Below are 22,582 nucleotides of genomic sequence, written 5' to 3' on the forward strand. Positions count from 1 at the left end.
ATCCCTGCAGAATGGTTGATTTTATGTTCTGTGACTTTCACCACAATTAAAAATACAGAAAGGAGCCGGGCACAGTGGCACACGCCTGTCATCCCAGCTATTCAGAGGCGGAGGCAGAAGGATTCCAAGGTTGGGGCCAGCCTGGGTAACTTAGCAAGATCCTGCCTGAAATTAAAAAAAAATAATAATAAAATAAAAAGGGTTGGGCCCAGCAGTTCAGGAGGCTGAGGCAGGAGGAACACAAGTTCAAAGCCAGCCTCATCAGCTTAGCAAGACCCTAAGCAAGGGCTGGGGATGTGGCTCAAGCGGTAGCGCGCTCGCCTGGCATGCGTGCGGCCCGGGTTCGATCCTCAGCACCACATACCAACGAAGATGTTGTGTCCGCCAAGAACTAAAAAATAAATATTAAAAATTCTCTCTCTCTCTCTGTCTTAAAAAAAAAAAAAAAAGACCCTCCCTAAGCAACTTAGTGAAACCCTCTCTTAAAAAATAAAAGGGGGGCTGGCGTTGTGGCTCAGGGGTAGAGTGCTTACGTAACATGCATGGGCCCTGGGTTTGATCCTCAGCACCACATAAAAAATAAGTAAATAAAAAGTTAAAAAATAAAATAAAAGGGCTAGGGATGTGGCTCAGTGGTAGAGCACTCTGGGGTTCAGTCCCTGGTGCCCCCTGGAAATAATACAGAAATGAAAGCAATGAGTATGGAGTCACTTAAAACAGCAACCACACAAAAAGCTCCTCATCTGGAAAATCTCAGAGAAAAGCAGAAAGGTTAGAATAATTAATTACCCACCACATATCCATCACCTAGATTTAGTAGTTATTAACATGTTGCTAGATTTGCCTTATTCTTATTTGTTCCTGGGGATTGAACCCAGGGACACTAACACTGAGCTAAATCCCCAGCCCTTTCATTTTGTATTTTTAAAATAACTAGTTTGTTTGTTTGTTTGCTTATAGTTAAAGATGAACAGCATGCCTTTATTTTATTTTTATGCAGTGCTAAGGATTGAACCTAGGGCTTCATACATGCTAGGCAAATGCTCTGCCATTGAGCTACAGCCTGAACCCCATTATTTTGTATTTTTGAAACAGGGTCGCTAACACTAAGTGGCTGAGGCTGGCCTCTGCCTTGTGATCTTCCTGCCTCAGCCTCCTGGAGGCCTAGGATTACAGACATATGCCACTGTGCCCAGCTCACCTTATTTTTTTTGATACATTATTTATTTAGTTAGTTTTTTGGGGGGTACCAGGGATTGAACTGAAGGGTTCTGAACCACCGAGCCACATCCCCAGCCCTATTTTGTATTTTATTTAGAGACAGGGTCTCACTGAATTGCTTTAGTGCCTCACTGTTGCTGAGGCTGGTTTTAAACTCGCAATCCTCCTACCTCAGCCTCCCAAGCTGCTAGGATTACAGGCATGCACCACCATGCCTGGTTTATCATTATTATTATTATTTTTTGAGTTATAGAAATCATGACATTTCACTCATGAATATCTGAGTATTTCTAAAAGATGGGGATGCTTTCATTCATAATCATAATTCCATGATCACATCTAATATAATTAGTGAGAATTCCCGACTTGGGTCACATTTGAAGACCAGGTTTGGAACTGGCTCAATTGGACCAGGAGAAAAGTAACACTGTTCCCTGTGTTGCGTCTGATCATCTGGGCTGCTGTGATCTTTTTTTTTTTTTTTTTTTTTTTTAAAGAGAGAGTGAGAGAGAGAGGGGGACAGAGAGAGAGAGAGAGAATTTTTAATATTTATTTTTTAGTTCTCGGCGAACACAACATCTTCGTTGGTATGTGGTGCTGAGGATGGAACCCGGGCCTCACGCACGCTAGGCGAGCGCGCTACTGCTTGAGCCACATCCCCAGCCCCCTGCTGTGATCTTAACCTAGGACAATCTCTGTTCTGTACCCTCTTCCTAACCCCTGGCATTGAGCCCGCAGCCTCACACTGTCAGTCTGTCACACTGTCATTCTGTCTGTTCTGGCCTCTCTCTGTGTGTGCACAAGGGGCAGCAGGGCTGTGATTCCTCATGGACATTCTCTGGGTCTGGCACCTCAGATGAATCAATCAAGGACCAGCATGGTTCCCCCAGACCCCCTCAGACCCTGCCTTTGTCGGGGTCCTGCCAGGAGAACAATGGTGGTCAGCCTGCAAGACGCTGCCCAGCTATACCACGTGGAATTCACACCACCAAGTAGTCCCCTCTCGTTGAACAGGGACGACTTAGGTAACCAACAGGATATCACGGAAGGGAGGGAGGGTGCTTCCGGGGTGCAGTCACACAAGACTGTGCAGATTCTTGCTTGTCTCCTTGGGTCACTTGTTTGGGAGGATGTCGGGAGCCATGTTATGAGGCCACTCAAGTGGCTCTGAGGAGGAGATCTTGTGATAAAGAACTGAAGATTCTTTTTAAAATTAATTAACTAATTTCTGGTCCTGGAGATTGAACCCAGGGGTACTCTACCTCTCTACACTCCCAGCTCTTTTTATTTTTTTTGAGACTCAATAAATTACCTAAATAAGTTTGAGGCTGGCCTCAAACTTGTGATCCTCCTGCCTTAGCCTCTTGAGTAGCTGGGATTACAGGCCTGGACCACTGTGCCTGGCAGTAAGATTCTTGCCAACAGCCATGTGAGAGTGCCGTCTTTGAAATGGCTCCTCTCAGCTCCTTCAGATGCAGCCCTGGACAACACCTTACCTGTGACATTGTGGGAGATCCTGGGCCACCCGGCTAAGCTGCTCCCCAATTCCTGCTCCTCACAGCTGTGAGCCTTTGCTGTGGAAGCCGTAAAGTCCTGGAGTAATGCACTCCGCAGCGGGGGACAGCGAGGCCAGGTGCTCACCTTGGTGCTCAGTTCCTTCTTGAGCTGCTCCACGGCGTTCTTCCAGTGGTCATTCTGGGTCGTGAGCTTGAACAAGATGCTCTGAAACGTCTCATGCAGCTCGGTCACCACCGTCTCCAGGTCTGCGCGGTTGGCCTTGCCCGCCAGGGCGCTCTTGTCAGCTTTCTAGGGAGAGAGGGGGCGCAGGGGGCAGGACTACTGGGGGAAAGGGGCTGGGAGACCTCAGCCCTCTGGAGCCTGGACGTCCAGCCCTTGGGATCTATGTGGGGACCCTCCTCGGGATCTATGAGGCCAGCCAAGGTTTCCCTGCGGCAGGGAAGTTGGTGCCTGGTTTCTAAGTTTACGTGACTGTGTCCCTGGGTGGTGAGGACGACTCGTGAGAAGCCTCCCCGCCTGCCCGTAGGAACCCAGGCAGAGGATTCTGGAAGGTTTTTCCTGGGTGGCTCCTCTTCCCTGGTGGGGAGCCGGGGCTTGGGAGGGGACCCTCTGGCCACTCACTTCTCGAAGCTCCTCCTCCAGCGAGCTCTTATTCGCCTTGGTCTGCTCCAGGTTTCTGATTTGAGCCTGGAGATTCTAAGCACAGAAGCGCAGGCCGTCAGCCACCTTTGCAGCCTGAGGACGGACGTCCGCCTCGTGCCTCCACCCCTGCCACGCGCTAAGAGGGGACAACAGGGCGGGTGGACGGCAGGCAGGTGGGCACATGAGAAGGCGTGGCCTCCGGGCTCCCAGTGCCTGTGGGACTCAGAATGGCGGCCCCCTGGGAGGAGGCCCACCCAAGGGAGCACAACCCAGGGTGACGGCTGGTCCCCCTCATCTGGTCTGCCACGGTGTCTCAGTGGGGATCCCCATCTATCTGTGGCACACACTGTGCCCAAGTGCTGGGGGAACCTGTCCTCACCCCGTGACACCACGAAGCAGCTACTCCCCCGTGAGAGGGACAAAGCTAACCACCTTGGGAATGGCCTTCCCTGTCCCCAGAGGTGGGGTCGCTTTTCCTCAAAGCCGTGAAGGCTTCTTCTACTCTGTCCTTCGTATCTTGTCTGGCTCTCACCCTGAGGAGCAGAACTCCCAACTTTCAGGTGGGATTCAGCTTCTCAGAACCGAGACCACTTCTCACAGCCTTCTTTCCGGATCAGTCTGGCCACGGTGGGGGGGGGGGGTAAATGGAAGTGGGTGGGTGTCTTTAACTCTCTGAATTCTGTGTCCTCTCTGTGGCTGGCTTGGGTGTTAATGACTGGAATGTCAGCAGCCATCTTGGGTCATAAGGTGACTTTTATGAATGGAAGTCACAGAGGAGAAGAAGAAAAATGGAACTTAGATCTCCAACACGGTGGAGCACCTGCCCTCCCTGGATGGACCATCTGGATTTCTTGAACACAAAACAGAAGCACACTTAGACCTCGTTTGTTGAAGTCAAACTTGATTCTGATTAACGCACAGCTCCATCACATCCACCTGGCCCCCAGGAGGGCTTTGGAGGTCTAAGCAAGAAGAGGAAGTGTGGGCGGGAGCCCCAGCTTTGACCTCCAGCCCAGCTGTTTCCTCTGACCAATGCTGGTCTTTGGGGCTTATCAAGTCCAGTGCCAGGGCTTGGCTTCTTGGCTCGGGATGCATACTTAACTGCTGTAGTTAAAAATCTAGAAATAGGGGCTGGGGATGTGGCTCAAGCAGTAGCGCGCTCGCCTGGCATGCTTACGGCCCGGGTTCGATCCTCAGCACCACATACCAACAAAGATGTTGTGTCCGCCGAGAACTAAAAAATAAATATTAAAAAATTCTCTCTCTCTCCCTCTCTCACTCTTTCTTTAAAAAAAAATATAAAGCACTAATCTATTAAAAAAAAATCTAGAAATAGAGAGGTGATTAGGTGGGACTCTAACTGCCAGGGACACCTGTGACTTGGGTTGAATAACAGCTCCCCCAAAATTCATGACCTCCCCAAAACTTCAGATGTAGTTAGTGTAAGTTCATAGTGGAGTAGGATGAGCCCCAAATCCAATAAGGAAGACACCCAGAAGCACAGGAAGCGCCACGTGCCCAGAGAGACGTGGTCTCAGAGTGATGCCCTGACTGACAGGCTGAGGAACTCCCGAAGCCGGGAGGGGCAAGGAGGGGTGTTCCCAGAGCCTTGGAAGAATGAGGCCTCATCAGGACCTTGATTTCGGATTTCCAGCTCCACCCTGGGAGGAAATAGATGTTTGTGGGGATTTGTCACAGCAGCAATAGGAAACTGATAAGCCCAGTCAGTGGCAGAATCAGGGCCCAACCCGAAGCTGCTCCACGAGCCAGAGGAGAGGGCTGCCTCCCGCTGGGTGAGCTGGGCTGTTGGCTGTCCTTTGCCTGCGTCTGCGTCTCTGATCCTCCTCCTCCTTTCCTTGTGCTCTCGTTCTTCTTCCAGGACTGGGGTTTGAACTCAGGGTGCTCCAGTACTGAGCCACATCTTCAGCCCTTTTTATTTGTTTATTTTGAGACAGGGTCTCACGAAGTCACCCACGTTGACCTCGAACCTGTGACCTCCTGCTTCAGCTTCCCAAGTCACTGGGACTACAGGCTGCGCCACCGCACAGGGGTTCTTCTCTAACGATGCTGGAGAAGGGCACCGAGTGCCGTCCGCTCCGTGGAGACACCTGGGGCTGGTGAGCGTCTCCCAACAGTCAGCTTCCTGTGGTCAGCAGGGCCCGGGAGCCGGGGCAGGGGCGAGGCTGAAGACTTTGGTCAAGTCTGCAGTGTGGCAGGAGGACTTGCAGTTTTCGAGCTGATGACTTTATTTATTTATTTATTTTTGGTACTGGGGATTGGACCCGTGGAGCTTCGTTCCCCGTCAGCGGGAAATATTTGAGACCAGGTCTTGAGAGTTGCCCAGGTTGTCACCTCTCCTGCCTTGGCCTCCAGAGCTGCTGGGATTTCAGGGTGCGCCACCATGTCCGACTCAAGCTTTTACCGTCACAGGCTGTGTCGGTGACTGCCTACTGGTTGTCTAGTTTCATGGACGAGACTGGGTCAGCATGATCCTCCAAGAGCCCACACGACAGAAGGCAGCAGACTGGGCCCACGGCATTCAGTGAGAGGAGTCAGGGACAAGTCTCCGGCCTTCATTTTTGTCCAGGAAATGTGCCCCCTGGGGCGGATGAGCGCAAAATGGACACAGCTCACCCCCATTCTGTGCCCAGAGGATGCCCAAAGCCCTCCTCGAGGCCTTGGGGGAATCCTGGGGGTTCTAGGGTCACCCGTGTCCTGGCTTCCACTTCTGCCTTTGTGGGTCCTCCTTCTCTCTGTCCTGACCCTGACCCACCCAGAGACGGACCCCTTCCCCACGACCCCTCACCCAAACCAAACACGAATTCAGGAGGTCGCAGGCAGCAGGCCCGGATGGAGGCCACCTGTTCCCTCTGAGCAAAAGCCGGAAAGTCGTTACTGGACGTTCCCACCCTGAAGTCTGCTGAGTCCACGGTGCTCCTCGGGATCCCGCGGCTTCTCTGCAGGTCTGGCTCCCTGTCTTCTCTGTCCTGCCTCCCGGGAGCGGGAAGAGTGCTCCCACCCTCACAGGAGATGGGCAGACCCCTCGCACGAGACGCCAGGCGCGATCCCCATGCCACAAAAGGCACAGACTTCAAGGCCAGCCTCAGCAACTTAATGAGAACTCATCCCAAAATAACAAAGAATAATGAAATAATATTCCATACCCACAAGAATTTCTGAAATTAAAAAAGATCGTCAATATTCAATGTTGAGGAGGATGTGCGCAATTGTGGGGAGTGAAAAGAGGCGTGCTACCTTGGAAATGGTTTGACAGGTCTTTTTCTCTCTTTTTTCTTTTTTTGATTGCAGCACTGAGGAGTGGACCTGTGGGTACTCTACCACTGAGCTACACCCCCAGCACTTTTTATTTTGAGACAGGGTCTCACTAAGTTGTGGAGGCTGGCCTTGAACTTGCTTGCAATCCTCTTGCCTCAGCCTCCCAAGTCACTGGGACCCCTGTGGTTTACATGGGTCTTTCCCCCGTAAAGTCAACCTCTCCAGACACTCCAGTGGAGCACAGTCGCACACATGGTATGGTCCCATTTATGTGAAGTCCAAAAGCAGGCAAAACTAACTTAGGGCGATGGAAGACAGAACAATGGCTACCTCTGGACCATGGGTGTTCCCCTGGGAAAGGGAACTTTCTAAGACCATGGAGATGTCTCCATTTTGACTGGACTGTGATCAGATAAGAAATGACCTCAGCTCTCATAAAGATTTAGGCACGTAAATCACGCTGCAGTTGAAAACGAATCCTGCCACCACCCCAGGCACAAACAGGAGGGACAGGCCAGCGTCTGTGGTGTTGGCAGCTGTGTCCCAGCCCCTAGAGCATGCCCAGTGCACAGAGAACACTCAGTAACATTCGCTGAGCAAAGATAAATGACTAGGAGCGTTAGGTGGTAGTTAGTTAGGAGTTTAAGAAAGTAGCATGGAGCATACCAGTTATGACCAGCCCTGCCTCAGTGGGGCCTCAAGGTCGCACAAAGCAGCTGTGTCAAGACCCCTGCCTGATCTCAGCCAGATAATCAGCTCCTCCAACAACAGGTAGAAAATGGAAAGTTCCGGAGAGGACGAAGGTATGTTTGCCTGGACAGCCTAATTGCCAAGACTCCTTAAGCAAGACACTATGCAAAAGACCAGAGATCCCCGGACCTAGGAGAGCAGAATGATCAAGACCAGAGCCCACCGGCCCCGTAACTTCTAGTTATAAAGCCATTTTCAATTAGGACCCGCCAGCCAGGCCAAGACGGCAAGGGCTGCCTCCGGTTGCTAGCCAGGGTAGCCTGTAGACCCAGAGCCAAGGGGACACTTGGTGGGGATCCTCCAACAGTCTCCCTCTTTCCCCAGTTGTTGTCATCAGCTTCTCCGCTGCTGTGATCAAAAGACCTGACAAGATCAATCAGAGGAGGAAAAGTTGGTTTGGAGCTCACGGTTTCAGAGGTCTCACTCTATAGATGGCCACGTCCACTCCCTGTGGCTCCAGTGAGGAGGAACATCCCGGGGCAGAGTGTGGTGGAGGAAAGGGGCCCAGGACATCACATCAGAAAGCAGAAAGAGAGCGCTCCCCGCCCCCACAGACAAAATATAAACCCAAGGCCGTGCCCCAGTGCCCAGCTCCTGTAGCCACGCCTTGGCTGCCTGGAGTCACCACCCAGTTAATCCCCCTCGGGAGATTCACACCCTGTGAGCTCTCATCACGTGAACCTCTTGCACGGTCTCACAGGAGAGATTCTGGGGCACAGTCCCCATCCGAACCATAACCAATAAAAGCTGGGACACAAAGATGTGAGCTGCCCCCCCCTCTGGGAGGACCCGCTATCTCCTTGAGGGTGCTCCCCTCCGCTATATTAAACACTGCTCTGCTCTCACCCAAGAGCCCAGCACACAAAGCAGTGTCTGCTAAGACCTCCTCACAGTAGGATCCGAGTTTCTCAAGACCCCGTCGTGTCCGTCACGTTTTTGCAGACGCCGGGGAAGGCAGGGCAGTGGCACTTCTTCCTGCACCCGGGTCTGCAGCATGAGCACGGCCTCCCTCAGTCTCTGTGGGAGGCCGGACTGGTGCCCTGCTGATGCCCTGCAGCCTGCGCTCACACCCCGTGAATGAACACAGGCTGCAGGAGTTAGGTGCTGGATGAAAGTCCTGTTTCAGGTTCCTCCCAGGTGACTTTTATGGGCAATCATATCCTGATGGCATGAGAGCAGGAAGGAGGACAGGACAGGCCCTGTGTGCTCTGCCTTGTGCCATTTGGTGGGCCTCAGCTGGCTGCTTCTTCCCTGACAGCTACTACACCCCCTTCCTCCTATGCAGGGCCTGGCCTGGAGCTGAGGTCAGTCCGCTCTAGTCCACAGAGGTGGGGCCCCACGACATGGTGACCCAGGCCTCGCTGAAGATCAGAGGCTAACAGAGAGCCCCAAGTTGGCAGAGGACCACGTGGCTCCTGGTCAGTGCTGCTCACAAAGGCCCAAGCACGCAGCCCTGCAAATCCTCCATCCACACACAGACCCTCGGAAGACAGTGAGCTCTCCCTTCCAGCCCCTGCCTTAGGCAATGCGTCAGTCCCTTTGCAATGACTTCTCCTCCCTGCAGAGTCCCCTACAAGCCCCAACGGGTGACACAGTAATGACATGGAGAGTGATCACAGTGCCAGGGGTTTGCTTTGCCCCGCCCCCCTTGTTTTTAAGTTCTACCAAAAGCCCTCAGACCTGCACTTAGAAGTCCCCATGGGGCCAGTCACGATGACATACACCTGTAATCCCAGTGACTCAGGAGGCTGAGGCAGGAGGATCTCAAGTTGAGGCCAGCCTGGCAACTTGGCAACCCTGCAGTTCCGGAAAGGCTGCAGTGCTGAGAGTTCAGAGAAGCTTGTTCCCCCACAGTGGGCTGATTTAGGGCAAATGCCATGAGTATCACTGTTGGGGCAAGAAATTCTCATCCTGCTGACTCATTCAGCAAATGTCACAGAGCCCTCACTCTGTTGATACAGAGGCCACAGATGGGCACTGATCAGGGCCTGCTGTGTATGTGTGTGGGATTTATTCTTAATTAAAGTGTAAGTTACACACAGTAAAATGTCCCCTGGCTCCCCAGCCTTCAGTGCACCCCCTTCTGTAAAACCACAGGGAGGAGCTCTCCCCTGGCCTGCCCTTCGGGGACCCCAGGCCTCCAAACCTTGAACTCATCCACACGAGCCTGGAGCTTTCCCACCAAACGGTCCAGCACGACGTAGTGATTCTTCATGGACTCTATTTGGGTGCCCCAAACTCTCTCAAGTTCCTCTTCCTAAACAAGGGAGACACAGACGGCTTGTGAGGCTGGAAGAGGCCTGAGGCAAGGAAGAAGGTGCCTGACCTGAGCGTTCTGGACAGTGTGACAGGGTGGAACAGCCGCCTGGGACTCCTTGGAAGGGAGCCGCAGCCACCCGCCCTGGACCGCATCCTTGGCCCTGCTGCGCTCCCAGGCCACCTGGCAGCTGGCGGGCAGATGCTCCACCCAGGAGGGGTACGGGGGCAGTCCACCTCCTGCTTGCCTCCAGCCCTCACTGTCTCAAAAGCTCCTTCCTGAGAGGGACACTGACCTTCAGCCTGGACTTCTGGATGTTATTTATCTTGTCCTGCAGTATGTCCACGGCCGCCTCAAGCTTGGAAGAGCCTCCCGCGTGCGCTGAAAGCAAAAGAGGGAGTGACTGTGGGGCAGGGAGGGAGCTCCAACCACCTGCTCTTCCCAGGCCCCTACGGCAGGGCTGCCCACAAAAGTGTGCCCAGACAGGGCCTCGAGGGTCCACCGGGTCTTCCACAGTCACACTGTTATGCGTGTGTGCACGCACCAGTGTGTGGTGCTGGGGACTGAACCCAGGGCTACTCTGCCCCAGAGCTACAGCTCCAGCATCTTTTTTTTTTTTTTTTTTTTTTTGACAGGGTTTTGCAAAGGTGCTGAGGCTGCCTGGAACTCGCGATCCCTCCTGTCTCAGTCTTCTTCTGAGACACTGGGGTTATAGGTGTGTGCCACTATACCTGGCTAGTAGACACGTTTTTAAAAACTCTGAAAAGAACAGGTGGGATTACTTTTAAGAAAGTGTTTTATCTAACCTATCTATCCCAATAAGCTCTTTTAAATATGCAATTCAATTTTCCTGGGAAGGTACTGAGGATTGCACAAGGGCTTGCACTTGCTTAGGATACACTACCACTGAGCTATACCCTCAATACTGTGAAGTACTTCAAAACCATGAAGCCCTTTATTTTATTTTTTTTTTTTTTTTTGCATTGCTGGGGATGGAGTCCAGTGCCTTGTGTGTGCTAGGCCAGTGCTAGACCATAGTCCTAGCCCTGATATTTATGAGAGTCTATGAAATGCATTATACCAAGATTAATAGAAGGGGAGATAGTGAAATTTTACCAAGTGGCCTACATGCAGTATGGACAAGCAGCCAGAGAGGCCAGATCCATGGAAAAAACAGGAGCGGGACACGGCAGCTGGCCAGGAGGAGAGCGTGGGCTGTTACTGCTTGTTTACCACCCTCCTAATCTCAGCCATCCTAGTGTTGACAGGTATCAATAGGGTTCTTTTTAGCTACATGAAGTTCCACTTTCCCCCTAAGGTCTGTGGAAGAGCAGTGCCCACCAGAGTTGCCAGACAGGGACGTGACTCTGGTGATCGCAGTCACTGCACGTCTCAGTGTGCAGAGCCGGGGATCTAAGTGGGCTCCCAGCAGCAGCAGCATCCACTGGGAACATAGCAGAAGTGCCACACTCTCAGTCTGGGATCTGGCTCGGTGTCAGAGTGCTTGCCCAGCAGGAGTGAGGCCCTGGGTCCCACTGCTGGTACCACTCCCGCCCCCCCCCCCGCCAAAAAAAAAAAAAGGAAAAAAGCAAAGAAAGAAGGAATTTCAGGAGCAATTTTCCTCTTTACGAGTCCCACCCTCCCAAGATAGTGCCTCACTGTACATTCCTGGTAAGTAAGACATTTAGGTCAAAGGGATGATAGCTGCTGACAGCTGATACCGATGTCACTGGGGGAGCCCCAGGAAGGACGCAGGCTTCAGGAAGGGCCTGAGCCCCTGCTCCCCTCCTACCTAGGTAAGCCAGCTGCTGCTGCAGGTTGTTTGACAGCTGGGCAAACTCTTCCCTCAGGGAGTCATGTCTATCCGGCACTTGGGCTATGTGGCCCATGGAGCGCTTGACCGCCGCCTTCTTGTCCTGGGTGCTCTTCGCCTTCTTGGCAGCCTGCATGGCCTGTGACAGGGTTTTGGTGGGAGGGATGTCCTTGGTGGGGAACTGGGGAGCCAATTCTTCATAATCTACCACCAAGTCTTGTAGCTGCTTGCTCTCCTGATCCAAGGTCGTAGGTTCGGCTGCCCCGCGGGAAGACCCTGCACCCGAGACATCTGAACGGGGCCCAAAGGGCCTGGGGGCAGCCGCAATGGCGGTTTTAGTAGCCAGTTTGCTGGCAGGGGCATCGGTGATCGCCTTGGCAGCAGCCTTGGCTGTCTGGGCAGCTGAGTTGGCAGCCGCAGCGTAGTTTGCAGCCGCTGCAGCAGCAGCAGCAACAGTGGTTTTCAATTGCTCAAGGGCATTCTGGGGACCCTTCAGGTGTGCTTCCGAGGCCCTAGCTGTGGGACCCTGATCCTTGGTGGCTTCACCTGGGGAAGGCCCAGCCAGAGAGTCTACCATGAGGTAAGGGTAATATTCATCCCCCTTTTCTTCCACAGCTGGGAGCTCTGGGGCCTCAAGAGTCTGGTGCAGCTGCAATGGAAGAGGCCACGAGGATCCCAACTCTGTGGCTGGGGGTGGGGCCCTGGGGGGCTGCTGGGAGTCTGATGGACCTGGGCCAGGCTGGAAAAAGTCAAACAAAGGCCAAGTGCCAGCTCCAGGCCTGCCTCCTGGTGGTATGGGCCAAGCTCCTGGGGCAGGTTGAGGTCTGGGTCCAAATACAGGCAAAACTGCTGGCATGAACCCAGGTGTCACACCAGGCCCCACTGCAGGCGTGGGTTCAGGCTCCAGCCCTGGCCCAGGCCCACGAGCAGGCCCAGATTCAGGCCTAGAAGCAGGCCCAGTCCCAGGCCAAGGCCCAGGAGCAGGCCCAGTCCCAGGAGCAGGCTCAGCTCCAGGAGCAGGCCAAAGCCCAGTCCCAGGCCAAGGTCCAGGAGCAGGCCCAGTCCCAGGAGCAGGCCAAGGTCTAGGAGCAGGCCCAGTCCCAGGAGCAGGCCCAGTCTCAGGAGCAGGCCCAGTCCCAGGAGCAGGCCCAGTTCCAGGAGCAGGCCCAGTTCCAGGAACAGACCAAGGTCCAAGACCAGGCCCAGTCCCAGGAGCAGGCCAAGGTCCAGGAACAGACCAAGGTCCAGAAGTAGGCCAAGGTCCAGAAGTAGACCCAGTCCCAGGCCAAGGTCCAGGCCCAAGCCAAGGTTCAGTCCCAGGCCAAGGTCCAGGCCCAGGCCAAGGTCCAGGCCCAGGCCAAGGTCCAGGCCCAGGCCAAGGTTCAGTCCCAGGCCAAGGTCCAGGCCCAGGCCAAGGTCCAGGCCCAGGCCAAGGTTCAGTCCCAGGCCAAGGTCCAGGCCCAGGCCAAGGACTAGGAGCAGGAGCAGGAGCAGGAGCAGGAACCAGCCCAGGCCCTGGAGCAGGAACAGCCCCAGACCCTATAGCAGGAATAGTCCCAGGCCCAGAAGCAGGAACAGGCCCAGTCCCTGAAGCAGGAGCAGGAGCAGGAACCAGCCCAGGCCTAGGAACAGGAGCAGGCCCAGGCCCAGGAGCAGGAGCAGGAGCAGGAACCAGCCCAGGCCTAGGAACAGGAGCAGGCCCAGGCCCAGCAGCAGGAGCAGGAACCAGCCCAGGCCTAGGAACAGGAGCAGGCCCAGGCCCAGGCCTAGGAGCAGGAGCAGGAACCAGCCCAGGCCCAGGAGCAGGAGCAGGAACCAGCCCAGGCCTAGGAACAGCAGCAGGCCCAGGCCCAGGAGCAGGAGCAGGAACCAGCCCAGGCCTAGGAACAGGAACAGGCCCAGGCCCAGGAGCAGGCCCAGGCCCAGGAGCAGGCCCAGGCCCAGGCCCAGGAGCAGGAGCAGGAACCAGCCCAGGCCTAGGAACAGCAGCAGGCCCAGGCCCAGGAGCAGGAGCAGGAACCAGCCCAGGCCTAGGAACAGGAGCAGGCCCAGGAGCAGGAGCAGGAGCAGAAACCAGCCCAGGCCTAGGAACAGCAGCAGGCCCAGGCCCAGGAGCAGGAGCAGGAGCAGGAACCAGCCCAGGCCTAGGAACAGGAGCAGGCCCAGGCCCAGGAGTAGGAGTAGGAACCAGCCCAGGCCTAGAAACAGGAGCAGGCCCAGGCCCAGGAGCAGGAGCAAGAGCAGGAATAGGCCCAGGCCCAGGCCCAGGCCCAGGAGCAGGAGCAGGAGCAAGAGCAGGAATAGACCCAGGCCCAAGCCAAGGCCAAGGCCCAGGACCAGGACCAGGCCCAGGCCAAGGCCAAGGCCCAGGACCAGGCCCAGGCCCAGGCCAAGGCCAAGACCCAGGTCCAGGCCCAGGCCAAGGCCAAAGCCCAGGACCAGGCATGAGAGCCTGAGGTTGACCTGGCGCCTGGACACTGCTGAGTAGATCTGCCTGGGCAGGCGGCCAGCCAGTCGGCCAGGCAGTCTGCTGGAGGCCGAGGCCTTGGACGGGCCATGAGACATGGGAAGGCAACCCGGGCTCCTCCTGGGCCAGGGCAGCCTGTGGAGGCTGGTCTGTGGTCTGCCACTGTTTGGACATCTCCAGCTCTTGTGAAGTGGCTTCCTGTGAAAGAGGGGGCTGAAGAGGTGGGCCCACGCCCCCCTCCCCTCCCCCACTGCCCCTCCTGTTCCTCTACTCACTGGAGTGAACATGGCCTCATGGAGGCCACTCCAGAGCACCAGATCCTCAGCTTTGGGGAGAGCGTGAATCCTGTTCTTGAGAGAATCCTGTGGAGTAGGGTGGGCAGTGCAGGCGTGGGCTGGGGGTGCATGGCCCTCGGGGGGTCTCACTACCCACACAGAACCAGACCACCCTCCAATGGCTCGCCAACCACAGTGCCCTCTTCATTTGCAGAGAAACCTCCCCACCCTGCCCTGCCCCCAGCCCTCACCACTTCTTGCTGCAGTATGCTCATCTTCCGGTTCTGCGTTTTCAAGTCCTCAGATAAGAGGTCCACTTTTTCTGGGCATATCTGTCAAATGAGCTGAGTCTGTGGTCTGGAAGACAGGTTCTGATCCCAGTCCTGTTGCTTCCCACAGTGCTAGATGACCAAGAGCTTGAGAAGGGTGAAGGGTTTCCCAGGGAAGGAAAAGGGATGCCAAAGAGTCTATAGACAAATAAGTCTAGGAAACAATGGGCTAAAAAGCATTCAACAGACTTCTGTACCACAGAACTTATCAGAGCCTTGAATGGGCAAAAGCACATTAAGAATCTCCCAGAGGCAGGGCATAGTGGTGCACACCTATGTCCCAGCAGCTCAGGAGGCTGAGGCTGGAGAATGGTGAGTTCAAAGCCAGCTTCAGCAACTTAGCAAGGCCATAAATGAGGCCCTGTCTCAAAATGAAAAATCAAAAAATGGGCTGGGGGGTGGCTGGGACTGTGGCTCAGCGGTAGAGCGCTCGCCTAACACGGGCGGGACCTGGGTTCAATCCTCAGCACCATATAAAAAAAATAAAAGGCATTGTGTTGTGTCCACCTACACCTAAAAAATAAATATTAAAAAAAAATGGGCTGGGGATGTGGCTCAGTGGTTCAGTGTTCCTGGGTTCAATCCTCAATACGGAAAAAAAAAAAAAAAAGAATCTTCAAGAAGTGGGCCAGGAAGACATCGTTCCTCAAGCAGATGATCCTCTTTAGTGTTTCATAGCATTGCTTCCTGACACTGCCCATCTACTCAAATAGAATCTACCCAGTCTAAGATGGAAGTTCAAGTGCACCCAGTGACCTATGAAACAGAGGCAACACATTAGTCATGTAATTTGGAGCAGGTGGTCTAACCTTGGCCACAGTGCTGGTCTGGAGGTTTGCAGACCCAGCTGCTGACCCCACTGTGGACTAGGGGAAGCTGTCTCGGGATTTAGGGATTCCATGTCTTTCCATGTCATGGTAGAGTCTAGAACAGACTTGGACAAATGGCTCAGAGATGCAGAAGAAGCCAGTATGTGTGCCTGCACTAGCTTTATCCTGCTTTTCAGCGTGAACAGAGCTTTCAACAGGAGGAAAAGGTGTTCTCTTTCTGCCGAGTTGAGGGACTATAAGCCTGGAGTTTCTAAGAGTCGGGGAGTAGCTGCCTGAACATGAAGCCAACACAGAGGAAGTCATCACCGAGAGGCAGACGCTGAGGGGGCTGAGGGCCTCCATCTGGCTGTGGCTGGAGGTGCCCCTGGACTTTTTAGTAGATGAGAATGAATTCTATTCTTTTTCCCAAGTCGGGGTGAACTGGGTGTCTGACAACGGACATCCTAACACAGTGGAGTAAGGGGCACTAAGGGGTCACAGGGAGCTTGGGAGGGAGGCCAAGGGCTGGGCCAGGCGGGTTCCCTTCTTCTCCCCTCTTGGCTGCATTCTTTGACCAGGAACAGGCTTTCTAGGCCTGGACCACCAGATGTCCACCAGCACGGCCAGTGTGGAGGATGCAGGGGAGGAATTACCTTTTCAAAACAATCCTTCATCATGTTCACGTCCTTCCTGAGGGTTTCAACGGTGACCTTGAGTGGGTTCAGGTCAGTGAGCAGATCCTGCAGGGTCACCATGGACTGAAGAGGGAGAGAAGAGGGGGAAACCCTGAAGTTGGGTGTGGTTATAGCAGAAGGCAAACGAACTACAGAGCTTTCTGGTGACGGCATAGTCCTGGGGGTCATCTAGGCTGAAAGTACCCAGAGACCAGCAAGTGCTCCCCAAGACAACAGGGCTGCAAGCCCAGGCAGACTGGGCAGGAAAGAGGTGTCTCCGCATTACCCAAAACATCTGCTGCCCTTCCCTGTTTGGTACGTGTCAGCAGGCTAGCTACAGAAGGAGGAAGCAGGCTGGTCCCTGGGGGATAGCACCTGGAGGATCAGAGTCAGGGGGGAAATGACCATGATGATTTATTTATTTATTTTCTTTAGAAGTTAGGATTGAACCCAGGGGCATTATACCACAGAGGCACATCCCCAGCACTTTAGACTTTTAATTTTGAGACAGGGTCTCACCAAGCTGCTTAGGGTCTTGCTAAATTGCTGAGGCTGGCTTTGAACTTGAGAAACTCCTGCCTCAGACTCCCAAATTGCTGGGATCACAGGACATCGCAACCACACCTGGCCTGTATTTACATTTTAAAAAGATCTCTCTGGCTGCCTGTGGAGATGGGCTCTGGAGGGTAAATGGGACACCAGAGGACCAGCAATGAGACTTCCATGGTTGCAAGGTAAGGCTCAAAGCTCGCTGCACAGTTGACTGGGGCTGTCACCACCTCTTTGTAGGTTTCAGATTTCTCAAGCGTTAGGATATGGGAGAAAAAGTGAAAAGTTGTACAAAGAGCTTTGTGCTTACCTAGGCATTCAGTTAACAAATGGTACAATGACAGAAGCCATTCCTGATGGATAATTACAGTAAGTATCAATGTTTTAAATGTTCAGTTAAAAGGTAGAGACTGGAAGAATGGATTAAAAAAAAAAAAAAAAACCCGTAGTCCTAGCTGGGTGCAGTGGCACATGCCTGTAATCCCAGCAGCTCAGGAGGCTGAGGCAGGAGGATCACGAGTTCAAAGCCAGCCTCAGCAACTTAGTGAGACCCTATCTCAAAATAAAAGAAAATAATAGCTGGGGATGCATCTCAGTGGTAGATTTGCCCTGTGTTAAATCCCCAGTACCACCAAAACAGGAGGAGGAGGAGGAAAAAAAGGCTGAAAGAGAAATAGGCAATTTTAAAAAGCATAGTTGGCAGCTACAATACCATATTTCTATTGTAGAATAGAACTAGACCGAAGATCAACAAGGAAACAGAAAACCTGAACAACACTAAACCATGCGGGCACCAACAGTGTCCACAGAACACCCTGACAATGGCAGAACACACACAACGGAGAGCACTCTGCCGGGTAGATCGCACGGCAGGAACGTTTTAGAACCCGTGTATGTGCTGACCATAGTGGAATTCAACTAGAAGTCAACAGAAGAAACTTGGAAATTCACAGGTGTGTGAGAATTAACTCTCCTAAATCACGAATGGGTCCAAGAAGCCACAGACGAAATTAGGAAATACTCTGAGACAAACTGAAAACAGAGCACGGCACACCAAAGCTCACAGGCTGAAGCTAAAGCGGTGCGTAGAGAGAAACGCACAGTGGTCAGTGGCCACACCGCAGAGGAAGACTTCCCATCATCAGCCTCACTTTCCACTGGAAGACACTGGAAGAAAGAAGGCAAACTAAACCTAAGCAAACACAAAACTGACAAACCGTTGAGCTCGATGGACCAAGAAAAAGACAGACTCAAATTACTAGAATCATAAGTTAAAGAGGAGACCTTTCTATTGACTCTACTGAAATAAAAACGGACAAGTTCCTAGGAAGACACAAACTACCAAAATAAGAAAGAAATTGAAAATGTGAATGGACCTGTAACAAATGATGAGACTGAAGCAGTATTAAAAAGTAAATACCCATCAAAGTCCAGACCCAGATGGCCTTACCACTGACTCCCACAAAACACTTAAAGAGGGGGCTGGGGTTGTGGCTCGGTGGTAGAGCACGCGCGCCTAGCATGTGCGAGGCCCTGGGTCCTCCGCACCACATAAAAATAAATAAATAAATAAAGGTATTGTGTCCAACTCCAAAAAAAAAAAAAAAAGAAAAAATATTTTTAAAAACACTTAAAGAATTAATGCCAACCCTTCACAAACTCTTACAAAAAAACAGAAGAGGAAGGAACACTTCCAAACTGATTCAATGAAGCCAGCATTATACTGATACCAAATGCAAAGACAAAAGAAGAAAAGAAAACTGAAATATAAACACAGAGTTCTCAAGAAAACACTAGCAAACTGGATCTGGCAACATATAAAAAGAATTCTATACCATGGCCATGGGTTGGATTAACCCCAGAGATTTAATTAATTCAACATCCAAAAATGAATTAATGTAATATATCACATCAATAAGAAATATGTTATCAACTTTATTTATTTATTTATTTTGGTACCAGGGTTTGAACTCAGGGACAATAGACCACTGAGCCACATCCCCAGCCCTATTTTGTATTGTATTTAGAGACATGGTCTCACTGAGTTGCTTAGTGCCTCGCTGTTGCTGAGGCTGGCTTTGAACCCACAATCCTCCTGTCTCAGCCTTCAATTTTAAAAGTATACAATCATCTCAATTGACACAGAAAAAGCATTTGATAAAATACACTCTTACATGAAAAAAAAAATTCAGTAAACTGGGCGTGGTGATGCATGCCTGTAATTCTAGCAACTCAGGAGGCTGATGCAGAAGGATTGCAAGTTGGAGGCCAGCTCTGGCAACTTAGCAAGACCCTGTATCAAAAAACAAAAGGGCTGGGATGTAGCTCAGTGATGAAGTGCCCCTGGGTTCTATCTCCAAAGAAAACAGAACAACAACAACAAAACAATACTCAGTAAATCAGGACACTTCCTCCACTGGATAAGGGACATTTACAAAAGACCTGGAGTTAGAGCTCAGGGCTCAGCAGCAGAGCACTTGCCTCGAGGGCTCAACGCCCCAGGTTCATGTCTGCTATGAAGGAGAAGGAAAAAAGAAAGGGGAAGAGAAAGACAGTGTGGTACGGGCACAAGGACAGACAAGTAGATCAATGGAGTGAAACTGAGAAGCCCAGAAATAAACCCACCCAGCTACAGTCAACCGATTTCCAACAAAGGCATCAAGATTGATCCAGTAGGGAGAAAAGAATCATCTGTTAAACACATGGCACCAAGACAAAGTAGCTGTCACCATGGCCTGTGGCTGTGGTCCCAGGTATCTGGGAGGCGAAGCCAGGAGGACTGCTTAAGACCAGGTGTTCGTGGTCAGCCCAGGTCACTACTGTTCATAGCAGGGCTATGTGTAGTGAACTAATGAACCCCAACGTCCATTAGTCAGTCAGCTAAATGTGGCATTACTCATACAGCAGAATATCATTTGATAAAAAGAAATAATAATGTGCTGATGGGTGAACCTGGAAAACAATAAGGTACAGTGAAGGACTGGGAACTCAAGCAGGCACGAGAGGCATCACTGCTATGGATTGAGGGGTTTCTTTCTGGGTATTGAAAAATGTCCTAAAGTTAGACTGTGGTGACAGCGGCACGGCTCTGTCAATACCCTTAAAAATGCATGAATTTTCTGGTAAAATGAAATACCCTCAATAAAGCTGTAAAAGCTGCATTTGTGTTTCAGAAACGACGGGAGGAAATCTCAACACTGTCTACGGACGTAGAGTCAGGAGTCACTGCTAATTTTGTTGGGAGTGACAGTGGAATTATGGGATGGGTTTTACAAATTCTCATTTGCTTAAGGTGTAAAATGTTTCTCAGAGAGACCTCCAATGTGGAGACTGTGGGTCAGCAGCCTTCCTTGCCCGCTCCTCTCCCATGGTAGCTGTGGGCAGCCCGGAAATGGCCAATCAGAAGCTGACCTGGCAGCAGACTCCACCGACCAGGTTCCTGCCGGCGGAAGCAATCGCCCTGTCAATTCACCTCAGCCTGGACCAACCAACGACAGATGCCCCTAAACTCGTCTCAGCCTGCTGTCGGTGGTGACAATCCAGATGGCCTAGGCCCTCCTACCTCCAGCTGCCCTTAGAAGCACTGCGCTGGCCCGCACTTCCCTGGCCCTCACCCTTTGGCAGACCGGTGAGCCTCGCCCTGGGAGCGCCCCCCAATACACTTCTTTGGGTGCCTTCTTCTTTTCTCTTTTTAATATTTATTTTTCAGTTGCAGTTGGACACGATACCCTTTATATGTGGTGCCGTGGGTGGAACCCGGGGCCTCGCACGTGCTAGGTGAGCGCTCTCTCACTGAGCCACAACCCCAGCCCCTGGTGCCTCATCCTGTTCCGTGGTTCCTGGACTCGCACACCTTATCTGCTTTACAGAGACCTTCACAGATCTACTGATGCTTCCTCTATCCTCCTGTCTTCCTGGGGGTGACCAGGAGCCAAATATGCTGAGCAGAAATTACCCTCAACCCAGCCCAGATAAGTGCCGGGCAAGGCCCAGAAGAAATGGCAGAACCCTATGGCTTGCCCTGTGGGAAGGTCACCCATGAAAGGAGAAAGGCTCTTTCCTTCACGTGGCTCTGTTCTCCTGTGACATGCACACCCAGCCCAGACTGTAGCATGGGGACATGCCTTGGACTCCTGTTTTAGGGAACAAGGCACCAGAAGAACCCTTGGGGGGAGGGTCAGGTCTTTTTTCTGACCAGAGCCCTCCAGGCACAGTTAGGGCTTAACTGGAGCTGAGAAACCTGTCCTTCCCAGGAGCTGAACTGTGGCATGTCCCACGTGGCGCCTGGTGTGGCACTGCCACCTTGGCTTATTCGAACATGTTCCCATCCCCCCAACTTGCCAGGCACAGTGGCCCATGCCTATAATCCCAGCAACTTGGGAGGCTGAGGCAGGAGGACTGAGAATTAAAAGCCAGCCTCAGCCATTTAGCAAGTCCCTAAGCAACTTAGTGAGTCTCTCAGTTGTCTCAAAATAAAATATAAAAATATAAAGAAGGCTGAGGATGTGATTCAGTGGCTAAGTACCCCTGGGTTCAATCCCAGGTTAAAAAAAAATGCAGAGAGAACTCTTCTGAAAGAAGAATAATATCCAGAATATATAAAGAACTCAAAAATTTTAACACCAAAAACCCAGTGGGGGGCTGGGGCTGTGGCTCAGTGGTAGAGCACTTGCCTAGCATGTGTGAGGCACTGGGTTCCATTCTCAGCACTGCATAGAAATCAACAAAATGAAGTCCACTCACAATTAAAAAAAAAAAAAAAAACACCCAATGGGCAAATGAACAGCCATTTCTCAAAAGAAAAGATACCAGAGGCCAACCAACAAAAATATGAAAAAATGTTCAACACTGTTAGCAATTAGGAAAATGCAAATCCAAATTACTGAGATTTCATCTCACACCAGTCAGAATGGCAGTCATCAAGAATACAAATAATGATAAATGCTGGAGAGGATGTGGAGGAAAAGGAACACTTTTACGCTGTTGGTGGGACTGTAAATTAGTATAACCACTATGGAAATCCATACGGAAGCTCCTCAAAAGACTAGGCATGGAGGGGGCCGGGGATATGGCAGGGCACTTGCCTAACATGCTCCAAGTCCTGGGTTCAGTCCTCAGCACTGCAAAAAAAAAAAAAAAAAAAAAGACTAGGCATGGAACTACCATAGGACTCAGCTATACCATTCCTCAGTTTTATCCTAAAGAATTAAAGTCATACTACAGTGATACATGCATACCCAAGTTTATAGCAGCACAATTAACAATAGCCAGTCTATGGAACCCAACTTGGTAATTGTCAGTAGATAAATAGATTTAAAAATGTGTTATATATACATAATGGAGTTTTATTCAGCTATAAAGAAAAATAAAATTGTCATTTGCAGGAAAATGGGTGGAACCAGAGAACATTATATTAAATGAAATAAGTCTAACTCAGAAGGTCAAAGGTAGTGAAGCTAGAGAGGAAAAAGGAAAAGAAAGGTGGTGGTGGTGGTGGTGGGGGTGGGTGTGTGTGTGTGTGGGGGGGAATCTTGTGAACATCAAAGGGACATCAGTAGAGAAAAGGGACCACACAGGGGGAAATGGGAGGGAAAAGGGAAATACTGGGGAATAATATTGGCCAAATTAAATTGTTATATTGTGTGCAAGTACCAATATGTAACAACAAGTCCCACTATTATGTAAACTATAATGCACCAATAAAAAATACGGGAAGAGGGGCTGGGGATTTAGCTTAGTGGTAAAGTGCCCCTGGGTTCAATCTCTAGTACCCCCCCACCAAAAAAAAAAAAAGAATGCTGGCTCAGGCTAGGGCCCACTAAGGGGGTCCAAAGCAAACACCACCTCAGACAACCACATCCAGAGCTGTGGAAAATGGGAATGCTAACGTCACCTCCCGGGGAAACTTTTCTTTTCATTACCAGGGCCTCACACATGCTAGGTAAGTGTCCGACCACTGAGCTGCAGCCCAGCACCTCCATGGCACCTTGGGAAGGTTTTGC

At 51.8% G+C, this 22,582-nt stretch overlaps 1 protein-coding gene across 1 annotated transcript in view; it reads right to left on the reverse strand.

Annotated features, from left to right (window-relative positions):
• Window positions 1–22,582, reverse strand: part of C9H16orf96 (chromosome 9 C16orf96 homolog) — a 37,833-nt gene that overhangs the window by 11,423 nt on the left and 3,828 nt on the right. Inside the window, exons 2-13 of the mRNA XM_077802666.1 lie at window positions 16,011–16,115; window positions 14,471–14,551; window positions 14,220–14,306; window positions 14,054–14,142; window positions 13,424–13,971; window positions 13,058–13,243; window positions 12,351–12,949; window positions 11,457–12,216; window positions 9,960–10,045; window positions 9,554–9,664; window positions 3,361–3,435; window positions 2,863–3,027 (exon numbers count right to left, since the gene is read on the reverse strand). Coding sequence (XP_077658792.1) covers window positions 2,863–3,027; window positions 3,361–3,435; window positions 9,554–9,664; window positions 9,960–10,045; window positions 11,457–12,216; window positions 12,351–12,949; window positions 13,058–13,243; window positions 13,424–13,971; window positions 14,054–14,142; window positions 14,220–14,306; window positions 14,471–14,551; window positions 16,011–16,115 — 2,892 coding nt within the window. The remainder of the gene's footprint in view (window positions 1–2,862; window positions 3,028–3,360; window positions 3,436–9,553; window positions 9,665–9,959; window positions 10,046–11,456; window positions 12,217–12,350; window positions 12,950–13,057; window positions 13,244–13,423; window positions 13,972–14,053; window positions 14,143–14,219; window positions 14,307–14,470; window positions 14,552–16,010; window positions 16,116–22,582) is intronic.

The sequence above is a fragment of the Urocitellus parryii genome, chromosome 9, assembly GCF_045843805.1.
Source record: "Urocitellus parryii isolate mUroPar1 chromosome 9, mUroPar1.hap1, whole genome shotgun sequence".
NCBI lineage: Eukaryota > Metazoa > Chordata > Mammalia > Rodentia > Sciuridae > Urocitellus > Urocitellus parryii.